The 15,250-nt window shown below is 46.4% G+C and overlaps 1 protein-coding gene across 1 annotated transcript; it reads right to left on the bottom strand.

Annotated features, from left to right (window-relative positions):
• Positions 1-2,450: 2,450 nt before the first annotated feature.
• Positions 2,451-14,753, bottom strand: LOC149331690 (uncharacterized). The gene is made up of 6 exons (XM_089556821.1): positions 14,437-14,753; positions 8,999-9,189; positions 7,123-7,269; positions 5,957-6,256; positions 4,441-4,765; positions 2,451-3,189 (listed from the first exon to the last, which is right to left on the bottom strand). The coding sequence occupies exons 1-5, from the start codon at positions 14,705-14,707 to the stop codon at positions 4,499-4,501; spliced, it is 1,176 nt and encodes a 391-aa protein (XP_089412947.1). The 5' UTR covers positions 14,708-14,753; the 3' UTR covers positions 2,451-3,189; positions 4,441-4,498.
• Positions 14,754-15,250: the final 497 nt, after the last annotated feature.

A 15,250-nucleotide genomic window follows, 5' to 3' on the forward strand; every position in this document is an offset into this window, starting at 1 on the left:
AAAACGTGGTTACTCTCGGCGCTGTGGCCCAACAAATGTTACCTACATTGCACCAAAATACATTCGCTTCCGAGAAGTTTGCAGGCAAAGCAATCTCTCAAGTGCGCGCAACTCGTTGAAATAGCCAAAATTTGTTGGGCCATGCATAGCGCAGAGGATAAACCGCGTTTTCGAACTTTGAAAAGCTGATGACTTACGGTGTGTTACACGCCTCTCAATAATTTGGGACTTTAACGGTAATAGTTACAAAGTTAACTATTCAATATTGGTTAACCAACCTACTGATCCGCACGTTTTATCTGTATTCTGGGGTACTACAACGCTAACAATGCTTTGCCGAAAACAGCGCTTTTCTAACTAAAAAAAATGGCAGTGGCTTAGCTCGGCTATGCCAGGATATGCGCACTGAAAGCGAGCACGACTAGCCAAGCGGTGTGACGTCACACCAAACGGCGGCGGTGGCTCCGCGGCGAGGCGCGCGGTGTGACGTCATGCCAGATGGCGCGGCGAGCGTGCGGCGTCCGCCAGCTGCGGCGGTTGCTAGGCAACAGCTCAAGGTCGGTCTCTGTGCCTCCTCGGAGCACCGCCACAGCGAAATCGCAAGCTCGTGACCAATGTAGCGTTCGCTACAAAAAGTTGAAGAGGACACTTCAGCTCCGCCTTAAGGGTATGACGCGATAGTGTAGTGGGTTAGGCTTTCCGTCCTGAGCAGTTTGACAGCTTTGAACACATTTTTCTTTTTTTTTTGTTGCTTTGCATGTAACACTGTACACAGGAAAAAACTAATGCACCTATTCTGGTGCCTGCTGAGGTGCTAGGAGAAGGTATAATTAAATCAAGATGGCTGACTATAGCTAGTTCAGTAAGCGGTAATTCAAGGTGCTACGGCAGCAGTGAGATTTACGAAAAGGTCAAATCCTTTGTAGGTGCAGCGCAGCTGTCATCAAAGTGAATGTGCAGCTTTTTGCCCAGCAGATGCAAAGCCATTATTTCTGACATGAAGCAGAAAGGTTTTCAATACAACTGGCAATATTCAAAAGTGAATCGTACATTTCAGAGCCCTAAAAAAGTTGCAAAAAAAAAACAAACTAGAATGAAAAACTAGCTTCATCTATAATAGCATGGGATTCCACAGACAATCAGCAAAGCTTGCACATGTTCTGTCACTTCACTTGAGCTAAATGCCCAAAGTGATGTTACAACAGTGAAATCTCTTATGCAAAAGTAAAGCAGACTCTTTGCATATCTTACATGCAACTGCAGCTACAAAAAACTATTTGCTCACATCAGCATTGAAGCCTGAAGCTAGTTGATGAAGTCATCAACACAATGCTGTTCACAACCCAGCACAGGATAGCGCACCATGCATAAACCATTTGGTCCCTAAGACAACAAGCGTGGAAGGTGATGGCTACGCACGTAGCAATAATTTCAACACCGTTGTTTTCTAATCTTTACAGTAAAAAACATTGGTACACATGTTCAGAAAATTGTTGATTCAGTGTCCAACAATACTTATACCATTAATGCCGCCCCATAGCGCACAAGGATGCATGGGTACCCACCGGCATTAAGGCGGAAACCTTTAATGCCCCATCGTTGTAAGCAGGGGTTGTCGACAGAAATGTCACGCTTTTCAATTGGTCGAAACGGTCGTGACGTCCAAGTGCACGAATTCCTAACGGGGCCAATTGTATTTAGGCTAGTAACCATGCAACCAACTAAAGGGATGATATAGGTAGTGATGCTCCAATCAAGTGGGACTGAGTTTAGTTAATTAACCAATTAGCCTAATTAACCTTTCTAGTCAGACCAGAAAAATAATAAAATCGCATAGGAAATTGGTGGAGTCGGGGAATCGAACCAGGGTTGCCGGAGTGTGAGACAGCACGCTAACCATCTGCCATGCCAGCTCGATGGTTTCGAATGAACAAAGGCATGTCTAGTGATCTTCCCCCCTTCCCTAACAGCGAGGTTGAGGTGTCCACTGAGATGTGCCAAACAGAAACATTTCCTTTCCTCAAAACCATTTTACGAGCAAAACAGGGGATGGTGTTCTGTGGACTCCCTTGCAGTGACAATGTAGCTTTCTACTCTTAGAGGCAAAGCTTAACATCTTAACCACACATCAGTAACACAAGCAGCAACACTGAGGTCAACAAAGTGACAGATACTGCGCCATCTACTTTCCTCAAAAACCAATTCACCGATTTTTCTTGGAACATGGAATCGACAAATAGACTAAATTGCTGAACAGCCTAAGCATGCACTCGCAAAATGAAGGATATTCTCTGCACTTCCCTTCCGTGCACAAATCACATTCTGGTCGTGTGAGAAGTGCAACTTTGTCAGCTTTGTCGTACCTCCCGGGTCCCTCAAACCTGTAGGCTTCCAAGATCAGATTTTGAGTTTTACTCAGTTGTACTCATTGCAGAGACTGCACAGCAGAATACAAGAAAAAAATGTGTTTATTTACATGCCTCCAAGTTCTCAAAAGGATTGACCTTAACCTTGTGGTCACAGTCATTTATATAAACACTAGAACAAGTGCCACATCACAGCAGGTAGAAATATCTGCAAGCTTAATCAACATATCTTAAAGCAACAATGCCAGCATCAACAATGCGTCAACGGCACAGACAAGCATGTGTATCAATGCATTTCAGTATAAATGGCTAATCAGGAACTTTATAGTTGTTTACTCTATGTGCAAGGCTCCGAGCTAGCAGAAAATGAGCGAAATTTTCCTTAATATCCACAACAATTTGATTTTCCAGATTTGGGTGCAGTAGAAAGGAACAATTTCTTGCGACATGCCAACTGAAGTGTGCCGTATCTAACTAGCAAAATGCAAGTTCACCTCAGTCTAATGCGTTAAATGCAGAAGGTATCACCAGCTACAGATGTGGTTGCAGTCAAAAATTCAGTCGCCATGAAAAAAATAAACACTGATCACTGGGAACATCTTCCCCAGACAACACTGCATTCTCTGTCCTTGAAATGCACCTAAAAAGCATGTGGAAGGCATGTAATGGTCAATCCAGCCCGCCGTCGTAGAGACATAAAACACTAGCAGCAATCAGTAGTCCGTGGTAAACAGGTTACTGAATGTCGAAAGGCTGAGCACTTCAACCACGCATGGCAGGTGCAGAGTCTGAAGCAATCATCTCCAGGGAAGACTATCAGCCACTGCAAAGGTATACGAAAAGGAACATATATATATATATATATATATTTCAACACACATTTCAACAAGAAAAGTTCATGTCATGTATCCGTTCATCTCTGGTCGCAGTACAAATAGTTGTCAAAGGCTTACCCTAGGGTAATTTTTTTTGAGGCCCACTGAAACTTTTGGCGTTGGTTCTTCACAGTCTTCCTGTTGTTCTTCCCAAATTTCGCATCAGGGTGGCACATTGACTGAACGAAAATTTCAAAACCTTCTATTTTGCGGCCTAAGAACCATTTTATGGGCAACCTTGCAGCAGTGACAGTGTGAACTACTTGCCTGCTGAAATTCACTGTTTGCTGAATGAGAAAATTTCAAGCTTGCTCTTGGTCATTTAAGACTCTTAATAACTGCAGTTATTTCGGACAGGTTATTCCAACCCTTCCAAACCTTCAAACTGCCCAAATCGTTTTGCCAAAAAATGAAAAAAAAATACCGATTCGTTCATTGCTCCATTTAACTACAAAGAACAAAAGGAAGGAAAAAGCAAAAAACTTCATTTTATTTATGAATGAAACAGTAAAATAAATTACTGAAAATGCAAAAAAAATATTTAGGGTTCATGGCAAATTATTTGTGGTGGTTCAGCTTCATTGCGCATCTCTTTCAGGAGTTCATGGTTGTGCCTAAAGTGTTCGACAGGAAAGTTCACGCTCACATGTTGCCATCAAGAAAAGTGGTTGGCAGTCATAACTTCTGTGATAGAGCACGAATTTCGACCACCTGGGGTTCTTAACGTGCACTGGCATCGCACAGTACACGGGCCTCTAGAATTTCTCCTCCAAAGAAATTCAACCGCCGCGGCTGGGACTGAACCCATGCCTTTCGGGTCAGCAGCCGAGCACCATAGCCACTTAGCCACAGCAGCAGCAGTAATCCCAAAACAGGGTACCACAACCATAGTCTTTGAACCATGTCTGCGTTTATGTTCAGGTGTTTTTTGGTTTGTCGCCTTATGACTGGTTGAAACCAATGGAGCAGTGTCGACGTGTAGGTACCAAACACTTCCTCTGCGTTTTAGGCTGCCAGGCTGAAGATTTTCAACCATCCGAATCTCCACTACGCTCATTCTGAAGTCCAGATGCGTCTCCTTTCCACCTCTAAATGGAAAACAGTGAGGCGAAGGTAGAGGATTACCGATGCAGACCTGCAGTGCAGGTCTCTTAATGTAAGTGATAAACCAGAAAAGAATCAGGAGGTGATGAGCTCACCTCCAAGTCACAGATGTACAGCGAGGCCACCAGCAGCCACTGATAAATGACAGCTCCCTCACTTGCGGCCATTGAGGGTGGTGGCAGGCCTCTTCATTGTGGTCTTGGGGGCCAGGTTACAGCGCGGAATGTGCCGCTCCGCGGCAGTCTCGTTGAACTTGCGCAGGCACTTGGGGCACTGCACGTAGTCAGGGTTCTCAGAGGGCGGCGGTGGCGGCAGGTCCGACAGTTTGCCGCCCGCGGCCAAGTGCTCCTGCACCATTCTTGCCTGACGCACCGCATTGAGGAACTCCTCGTGCTTGGCACGCCAGTTGGGCTTCTTCACCTGGGATAGGGGGGGTGAGAACAGCTCATTAGTCTTTTATTAGTCTTTTATTAGTGCGGAAAGCTTTTATCAGTCTTTCGCACATAAGCAGTTCATACAGTATGGGCACTGGCATCACTAAGTCACATGAAGGAGAAGAGATGTTGGTAGCCAGATGTTCTAGTGTGGCTGTGGACTCTTTCAACGACTAATCTGAAATAGGCTCTGAGGAGGGCCCGAGGCATACACTTTAATGTACCTACAAACTTTTCTTCAAGGTACTCTCACATATGAGCACAACACAAAATTAGTTCAAAAGTATCTTCTGGCGGGCTAGTTGGTTTGAATCATTCATAATTAAAACTGCGCGAACAAAAACAAGGACACGAGCAAGAAAACAGAAACACACACAAGAGCAGACTTCCAACTTTTATTCGAAAAGATTGCCGCAGTCTTTTTATACCCTCTGTGGATACAATCAACACACCCTCAAACCCATCCGTGACATTTAAAACACGTGCGCTTATCTCCTCTGAATGTCCGAAACAATCCACGTTAATGACCAGGCGCCTAGCGGCACACAAGTGACTCATAAACACGCGCAAATTTTACCTCAAAAAGACAAAGGTCATGAGCCACGTGCCTTGTCCTCGACATGTCTAACACATGTCCTCGACATGTATAAAAAGACTGCGGCAATCTTTTCGAATAAAAGTTGGAAGTCTGCGCTTGTGTGTGTTGTCTGTTTTTTTGCTTGTCTCCTTGTTTTTGTTCGCGCAGTGTTAATTATGAACAAAATTAGCAGTGCAACGAACGGAACAGAGTAGAAGACATCAGTGCTGTGCCTTCTACCCTGTCCCATTTGTTGCACTGCAAATTTTGTGTCATGCACCAACTGGCCCATCTGATTCCTCTCTAGGATATGGCACAAGGTCAGCCTGACATTGAATTTTGAGGACAGCTATCTTTTTAGTCCAATTTTCAATGTATATATGCCTTAAATTTCCATCGTTTACATGTGACCATGCTGTTCTCACAATTTCTGCTTGTACTGTTGCACATTCTTGCACAGAGCTACATGACAAGAACTGCAAAGGGTTCATGCATAAAAGCAGCATGTAAAATGCAATGCTCTTGTTTCAAAGCCTCAATGCCATGATAAAACTGATGCACAAGTCCGCAGCAGCGTGCTAATAGCATATAGCCACTCACAGGCACTTCTTTCTTGTGAAAGCCCTTCTTGACAAAGGCTTCCGCCTCCGTTCCTTTGGTCCTCATTTTGGTCGCGTCGAAGACCTTCACCTTCTTGGTGGCTGCCTTCTGGCAGATGGTCCTGTGCTTCTCGATGCGGTCCTTGTTGAAACCCCGGCCGCAGATGTCACACCGTTCTTGGTTCGGGCCCAGGGGTCGGGCCTCGGGAGGCACAGCGGCCTTCGCAGCCGCTGGCGTCCTCAGTGGACTGGATGTGACACCATTTGTAGGTCGGGCCTGTCTAGCCATTGCCACGGCAGGCTGCAGGCACAAACAAAGAAATAAGTGCTCCTGGTCCAAAAGATTTGGAAACAATAGTGCTGTCCTCACACTTGAAGTAAAATGCAGAAGGAAGGTAGGCAATCAGTCAAGTAAGCAGATAACACCTCTGGTGCTATCTTAAACAGATAACAACTAGGAATGTGCCTCTGAACAAGGCACACCCTTTCTCAGCTCTGATAATAGAAACGAGATGACACACATGATAATTTCGAAGTACAAACAGCAGAAGTCTGATTCCTTCCTGAACAACAACACAGCAGCAGATGCAGACAAAAACAATACACTTTAGTGGGTATGGCCAATTTCAACTTACCCCTTGTATCCAGAGAATTCAAGCAAAAAGAAATTAAAAAGGCACGGTTGCTCAGAGCAAGAAAAGTGTCACTGTAGACACACAAAAAAAGGTGCTATGTATTGGCAGAAAAAGCTTACAGGATATGTGTTCTGCAAAAAAAAAGAAAAATTTCAGCTCTGCCTTGCAATTAGCTCACTTAGTATGTTACCAGTGGATGGAGCACACCTTGACGATCTTGTGCCGTTCAAGCACGCACTTATCATACCTTCGCGCTTTTCAGGCAATAGGATTATGTGATTGTGCCGAAATCAATTTTTTTCTCCAAATCCACATCCCGTTAGTAACTTTTGCTGTCAACAATAGTAGTAGTACCTCAGCTTTACTCTCCACATGCAATGTCTGTTTTCTTCGCCATGAATGACCAATGGACATAAATTCAGTTTGCAAGCCTCTCTACAAACTCGAAACCTTGCTGGAACCACTGGCCCATGTAACTCAGGTACATCACCTACTATGCCAACAATGGCATTGCATCCATGTTGTAACTTGCCTTCTTTGGCGGATCAGCAGAGACAGGTTTGGGAGTGGGTTTGGTTGCAACAGCTCTGTTTGAAGGCATGGCTGATGTCCGTGCTACCGGGGTCATTGTCCTCACAGGTGGACTGGAAATGGGCTTGGCTGCAAGCTTTGGAGATCCCTGCAACCAAATATTTATATACACTGTGCACTAGTAAACTGATGTCCCACAAGTCATCCTTTCCTGTTTTGCTATCTGAAGTGCAGAACAAAGTCTACAGAAGTGGTCTCAGATTTCGTTCTCATCAGCTAAGTCAAAAAAGCACGCCAAGCCCAGGTGAAAATCTTTCCCAGCTCAACTGGTTTATGGAACAATTTCCAGTTGGTTCCAGTTGGAACCAACTAGAACCCAGTTGGTTCCAACTGGAACCAATTGGAAATTGTTCTGTTGGGCTGGGAAAGATTTTCGCCAGGGAGGGTTGTTCTGAGGCTACAAAACGATCAATGACTACCTCGTGTAGCTCGCACACAACACAGACATCTGACAATCAAATGCTGCAACGCCTACACATCGCAGCTTGCTTACTTGCTCCCACAAGAGTTGCTCCAATATGCGAGAAAAATTATTACCATACATAAGTGCACCACAACAGAAACAATGCACTGAACATTCCTTATGATCTGCACACATACTGTTTATCTCTTTACATCCTTTACTTCATGTAGAATTCACGATGAAATCTGGCAGCTCAGGCCTTGTCTAGAGTGCTGTAGTGGTACGCCGCAAGACATAAATCGAAATCGTAGTGCATCTACTAAGTTGGAGGCCCGCACGTAAGCTTGTCATTTTTAAAGGTACATGGCAGCATTTGAGCAGAAGAAATTTCTATGAAAACCATGACGTGCTTTAAAATTTCGCTTTCTGTAGTCTGCAGAGCACCGTGCGAGCACTCTAGATAACTCTGCTCATGTCTGCACATAAAACTGTCACGTTTCACTTGAGAATAAAAAACGCGATGGGATGAATCTCACAAACCTGGAGCAAATAAACTTTCTTCAGTAAGTTCAGTATCAAGTTCAGTAATTTCAAGTATTAACAATGTAACCACTTGACAGAGCTTCTATCAGTGACATTCATTCCAGCCCGAAACAATGCTTTTGGAAAACTGGTTAATCATGATGTCACACCGCCTCAAAAACGCAGAGGAAAGAAAAAACAATGACGTAGTTAAGCCATGCTAAGCATGAAATACTGTGCGAAAGTACGTTTTTTTTTTGCAGGTGGACACCACCACCACATACCACAAAGCACAACTAAAGTGTCCATTGACCCAGGGGAGCCAGTTATGTGCATTTTCTTTCCTCACAATCAAAGGAGTCTAAACCTTGCACCGGTTTTGAGAAAATGAAAGGCGTATCAGGCATGAAACTTCTCTTTACATTTTCTCAGTCTCTACACTGTGAAAACTCATGCGAGGCTGCAGTGTGCAAAAAATAAATACACTACTACCCAGACACATACCCTGCATCACATGTTGCATAATAACTTCAAATGATCTAAATGAAGGTGCACTTGCCCATTAGTACGCTGGAACCTTACATTAATGCCAATACGTACTGCGACAACCAAAGAATGTGTCACTAAATGCGTTTATTCAAATGTTCCCAACTCTTAGCAGCTGATTCTGGTAGGCCCCACATGGTACCGATAAAAATTAAATATTCCTGTGAACGACAGTCCTCATTTCAACAGTTTCACTCTATGCAGACATGCAATAATACAATGTGTAATACAATAATACAATGTGCTACACTAGTGTTACCGAAAGGACAAATGCCATTCTACAATGGTTCACCGGCAATATTGCACTCCAAAATACACTACGTGTACTAAAGTGAAGTGAACATACGCAAGAGTTTTGATGTCCGTTAGAAAGCTGCCTCAGTTGGGTTGTTGTCATGGTCATGAGAACACCACCTTTAACAACAGGTGGTAAAGTCTGGTCCGTGGAAGTCACCTGTGACCGCACGCCATTCGAAACTGGAGTCCTTGCTTGCGACGTCCCATTGGTTAAAGAGCGAGGAGTCCCATTGTGTTGCCCTGGAAAAGTTGGTAGAATGAATTAGGTCTGGTCATAAAATCTGCGTCTGCCACCTGCAGACTGACTGCTACAGCTCTCCCATGAAAAATACCTAGGCTAACAGGTGACAAAAGCTGCTATAGCTGGATACAACTCAAGCATGAAGCAGTAGACATCCCTCAAAAAAGACCCTCCCGCCAATGGCGTCCATTGATTTTCATGACACAGCAGTTAATCCGATTAAGCTATAGTTCCCTTTTATCTGCCACCCCTTGGGATTTCATGCAAACAGGCCAAAGGGGATTAACTACAAAGTCATGAGAATCATTCCAGGCTATCAGCTGAGAGGGCTCCCCTTGAGGGGCATTTGCAGCCTTGTTTTTTAGTTGTATATTACTAGTAATGAGCAGACTACCTACACCAATGCTTTTTTTTTTCAGCATACACTCCTCTGCAACAATAGCATGCAGTAGTTTGCACCAATAATGATTTTTGAAGCCAATGCTTCATTCAGACTGCAACAATTAAGCACGGGTACTATTGGCAACAAATGAAACGCGAGCAATACCAATGAAATGCCAACACAAAGGAATAAACATTTGCTCATGAAAGAAAATACAAGCGGCATTGACTAACAGTTCTAAAGGACAGCCTCCGCGCCTTTAATATGAAATTAACCTCATTAAGTGTTGAGTTTTTCCTGGCTAAGACCTAATTTTGCTCTTGTTATTTCAAATGTCTTCTTAGAATTTCATTAGTTACATGCATATATAGTACTATCGCGCCCAATATGAGTTGCAACGCGCAAGCTTTTGTGATAGACGACCTCTACTCGAAGCAGCGACAGCCAAGAAGTACTGGAAATTGATGCAGTTAGCCGCCGAAGCAAAGGACACTGAATGTCTGCTCAAGATGTGTGGTCTGTGTGAGAGAGCACTGATCTCCTGTGAAGCAGAAACAACAGTTGGTTCACCTCCTCCGTGTTACAAGTAAGTGTTACATGAAGTTCTTGCACCGATGTGAAAAAAAGTGCAAATTCACAGCAAATGTGAACACAAACTGAAGCTCTCCACTATGTGTGAACAAGCGGAAATTATGAAGAGCACTATTCCCAGCCATCAATCAGCACTCATATGCAATCACATCATGCCTTCTAAAACCCTGCAAGATAATTTGCCATCATCCTTAGGAATGTTTACTCTATTGAATTTCGAAGCTTCAGTTGGATACTGTTCTTTTCCTTAGTAAGACGAAAATGTAGCCTTTTTTCTGTTTCTTGTACCTTACATACTGAAGTGAAGTGAAAACAAGTGAAGACTGAAGTGAAATGAAGACATAGTGAAGTGAACTGGAAAGCAGCACCCGATGCAATGGCTCAGTCCGAGCTGTGGTGGCCGCATTTTGATGAAGGTGAAATGAAAAGCAACCTTGTGTGGTGCCATTTCAGTGCATGTTAAAGAACCCCCGAGTTTGTGATTTAACCTGGAGCCCTCCACTATGCTGACTCTCACTTTCCCTCTTTTCACACCTTCTATCTCTTCCCTTAAAGGGGCTGCAAAACACTGCTTGAGGGGATACCGGCTATACTTCAGGCGGGTTGTTTATGCCACACAGATGCTGCCTTAAAAAGAATTACAGGAATCGATGCACAGGAACGGGAGTTATTCAGTGAAGAAATTTCAAAATACAAGCAAACAAAACACTGCCCTCAACTCGATTTTGGCGGGGCTTCCCACTCCTATTTCGCTCTCCCAATGACGGCACCTGGCGCAACCAATCAAAACAGCCAGCCAGAGCACGTCGCGGAAGTTTGTACTCCATGGTTGCCTGCTCTTTGTAACTCGTTCTTGCTGAGAATGGCAGCGTCGTTTCCATGCCAGAGCGCCCCTGGTGGTGTATTTTTATTTTACTTGCTTTGCAGGGCTTTTATCTAAGACAAACAGGTTGTTTTTGTTGATCTAATAAAAAACGCAGACAGGTGACAAAATGTGTCTATTTATTCACACAATTTGAAGTATATTTACTGTTTGTCCGATCATCAAGCTCGCGCCAGGTGATGTCATATCCGCTGCTAAAAACCCGCCACTGTGTGGCGACACCATCAGAGCCATGAAGTTGTTCTTGGGAGGACATTAAAATATTAAAAAACGGAATATATGCGGTATTACCGATGCTAATAGCACCATTATAACTCACTGTATGCAATCAACAGGCAATACAGTTAACTAAAATTGTGTTTCTGGACCCCTTTAAAGCACAGTTGACGCGTTCACCAATGGCAAGACTTTTACTGGTTCTTTCTTTTCCACATAATTGATCATTTTTAATTGGTACATCTGTCACTGCCAATATGCCGAAATGTGTAAAGATGAAGATTATAGGTGCCTAAACTAAAGGAATACTTGGCACATGAAGCGCAACACTGCTTACACAGCACATGTAGTACTGCGTCAATCATGCATCGCTACAGGTTTTGCCTTTCTTTGCCGTGCACTTTGTGGGGACGCCTTCGTCCCCTGCGTTCACTTTCCCGCACTGCACCCCACTGTTGTTAGCTGCCCCCGAAAAGCACTCCCTTTAGTTTGGTTACTCTAGCTAACAGGGGAGGGCGCTCGCGTCGCAGCGACAGCAGCGCCACGGATGGCGTGTTTGGCCGCTCGCGCGCGGGGGAAGGGTAGGTCTCTTCTGCTCGGCGTGGGGAAGCGTGTTGGACGTTCACGCGCAAAGCTCCGCTCTTGGCCGCGGGCGTCCTCGTGTGGAAACTTCTTCCCCTCAGCTCGTTCCGTCGGGCCTCGGAGTTTATCCCTTTGCCCTACCGTGGGCGGACGTTCGCTCGTAGCCGTGCTGGTGAGTCGGACATCCTAGATTCCTCAGTGTATTTTGTTGCTAGCTGGCGTTATTGTTGCTATAGCAATAAATGCCTTGTTTGTGTCAGCCAGTGTGTCGTTCCTTTGTTCCCGTAGAGCACGGCCCGCCGTGGTCGGCGTGCGCTCAGTAGCGTACGCGACCACGGGGTGGGGTCCACGCGGTTTTGAACCATGTCAGCCGCGCTTAAACGGGGAATACGTGTTTATCTCCCCCATTTCAACCCCACATCTGGCGCCCAACGTGGGGCCTGCTCTTGGAACATTGAACGACAGTCTGTTCGGTTCGAGGAACGCTCTTTGTCCGGACTTGACAAGTGCTAGGCCTAGAGTGAATTTTGATCGCTAGGACCTGCGGCATGCTTTCTTGAGTGCGAGGTGTATTGCGCTGCAGCATGTTTGAACTTTTCGACATGCTCAGCATGTTTTTTTGTGAAGTTTTCTTCCTGGAGTTTCTTCAAGAACCACTTGGTCCGCATCGAGGGAGCGCGAGGCCTAGCGCCCGCGGAGTTGCCGAGCCCGAAGCGAGTGAGTACGGAAGCCGCGTTGGTGGTCCGAGTTTTCTGTATATATTTTCTCGCTGTCTCTTTTTCGACTCTGGGAGTCGCGGCTCTGGGAGCCGGGTGGCCTGGGGCCACGGGTGCCGTAACGAGCTCGCTGGTATTGCAGCTCGGCACCGGGCGTTCCGACACCGTCCGATACTGTGGGCGCCGATCACTCAGCAGCTGCTTCGTGCAGTGAGCGGGGAGGACCACCCCACAACGCTGATGTCTCCTCGCGGCTGCGCGCACGAAACCCGTTTCGGGTCTTTCTTTTGTTGGGGGTCGTCGACCTTCACAGTGGTAGTGAGGCCTAAGGCTATTCATAGCTGCCTGCGCCATGTCAAAAGTGACACGACCACCGGACCGTGGTGTTGAGAGGGGGCGCACTTTGCTGGCCGCCTGTTTTTTTTTTAACCTCGCATGAACCGAGCATTCTCGTTCAACTCAAGAAAGGGCTTTGTTCACTCGAACTTTGCGTTGCACAGCCGCCCGACACGTTTTGCTAGCGAGTTGAGCATTGAGCCACCAGGCCTTTGTGTACGCCGTTTCCCCTCCCGTGACCTATGTTAAAGGCATGCGGAGTGTGTTTTGGCAATCTTTCAGATCCAGCGGAGCCACTGCGGCTTGCTGTCCTGTGCACATCGTCTCGCTGCCGCCTGCTGCGACGGAGCGGCCTGTATCCTGTTCGCCGCATCCATCCGGGGCAACTGTGGCGAGACCAGACAGCAGCCACCTCTGGCTGCTGTTGCCCTGGCGACTACTGCGGAATCTTGGACTGCAGTGGTCAACCGGCCCTCCTCTTCGCGGGCCTGCGGGCACATAGTCCGCGGGCCATGCGAGTCGTCCCAGCGGAGACCTTCACGCCGCCTTCGGAATACCGCGGAAGACTGCGTGCACTCTGTCGGCGTGACCTCCGCTGCACGACCTGCCTCAAGTGCATGAAGACCAGGAGACTCCTCCATAGCATGTAACTTGCAGGCGCGTGGGTCTATTTAAGGTTGGGGGGATGTGGGGACGCCTTCGTCCCCTGCGTTCACTTTCCCGCACTGCACCCCACTGTTGTTAGCTGCCCCCGAAAAGCACTCCCTTTAGTTTGGTTACTCTAGCTAACAGGGGAGGGCGCTCGCGTCGCAGCGACAGCAGCGCCACGGATGGCGTGTTTGGCCGCTCGCGCGCGGGGGAAGGGTAGGTCTCTTCTGCTCGGCGTGGGGAAGCGTGTTGGACGTTCACGCGCAAAGCTCCGCTCTTGGACGCGGGCGTCCTCGTGTGGAAACTTCTTCCCCTCAGCTCGTTCCGTCGGGCCTCGGAGTTTATCCCTTTGCCCTACCGTGGGCGGACGTTCGCTCGTAGCCGTGCTGGTGAGTCGGACATCCTAGATTCCTCAGTGTATTTTGTTGCTAGCTGGCGTTATTGTTGCTATAGCAATAAATGCCTTGTTTGTGTCAGCCAGTGTGTCGTTCCTTTGTTCCCGTAGAGCACGGCCCGCCGTGGTCGGCGTGCGCTCAGTAGCGTACGCGACCACGGGGTGGGGTCCGCGCGGTTTTGAACCATGTCAGCCGCGCTTAAACGGGGAATACGTGTTTATCTCCCCCATTTCAACCCCACAACTTTTATGGCCACAGTGAAACCAGCAATCAGTGGACTTTGTTTCTGCAAAGCACTGCATGTCAAACTGATGCAAAGAAGCCAAGAAAGGGCACAGTGATGGATTGGTACATAGAAAAGAGCTGAAGAGAGGGTTTCACGGTTCCTCTAATTCCCACAAATGCAGTGACCACAGTCTAAATTACACAAAATTGCATAACAGCATTACATAAAGGCACTACCACTAGTGAGCATGTGAAAACCTGTCATAACCTACCGTTTCTGATGCCTGAAACATCCTTGTGGGCGCTTCCGTTCTGAAGCTTTCCAATGAGATTGGCACGTGAAGTTGGTGAAGCTGGCGAAGCTGCTGCTGCAAGGCCATGGCCGTTCGCTCTTAATGAAGGAGGGGTCTGTTTGGCGGTAGCTGCGGTCTTGGCAGCAGCGGATGTTGGTCCAGGGATCCGCGTTGGCCGTGGTAGGCCACTGCGTATTTGCAGGTTCTGCTGGAACTGGCTCCTCATCTGCTCTAGGCGCGAGGCCGACATGTTGTCGATGGGCTACGACGTATCCTTCCCTGCAGTAAGGCAGCTCAGTGTTAATACTGTCTGCGCTTAATGACGAGAAGACTACCATATGTGATCCTCGTATTTTCGTGAGCAGAAATGACTAAGATCACCGTTCTACCATGCACACTTGCGCTGCTATCACTGCCCAGCGCAGTGCAACAATAAAAAAAAAGTGCCACACTAAATACCAAACAAAACGCTCGTTTTCTAAGTACCTAATAAAAAAATCGTTTTGAGCCTAGCCCATTTGCACGCGTTAATAGAATAGGATAATAGAAGCATCAATATATTTATGCATTAATTTTTTGCCGCACCTAAGCATCTCGGTGCTTGTGGATGGGCTGGCAGAAGCAGTGTATACCATGTGCCAAACAACGCAATGCTCACAAGTATATTTGTTTGATTCATAAATCAACACTATGACGTAAAATGAAAAACAGAAAAGAAAGAAAAAAACGAACAAGTACATCTTCAAAAAGCGACAGCACACTCATGCTACTGGGTTACGTTACAGTAAATTAC

This window comes from Amblyomma mixtum, chromosome 8, assembly GCF_055824585.1.
Source record: "Amblyomma mixtum isolate Tamu chromosome 8, ASM5582458v1, whole genome shotgun sequence".
In the NCBI taxonomy this organism is placed as follows: Eukaryota; Metazoa; Arthropoda; class Arachnida; order Ixodida; family Ixodidae; genus Amblyomma; species Amblyomma mixtum.

Bases quoted from the DNA above. Each gene is read 5' to 3' on its own strand.
- LOC149331690 (XM_089556821.1), bottom strand. From the start codon at position 14,707: ATGTCGGCCTCGCGCCTAGAGCAGATGAGGAGCCAGTTCCAGCAGAAC. The intron at 9,190-14,436 runs GTAGGTTATGAC...CAACTTTTCCAG, and splicing joins TGTTTCAGGCATCAGAAACG to GGCAACACAATGGGACTCCT. The intron at 4,766-5,956 runs GTGAGTGGCTAT...CCCCTATCCCAG, and splicing joins TTCACAAGAAAGAAGTGCCT to GTGAAGAAGCCCAACTGGCG.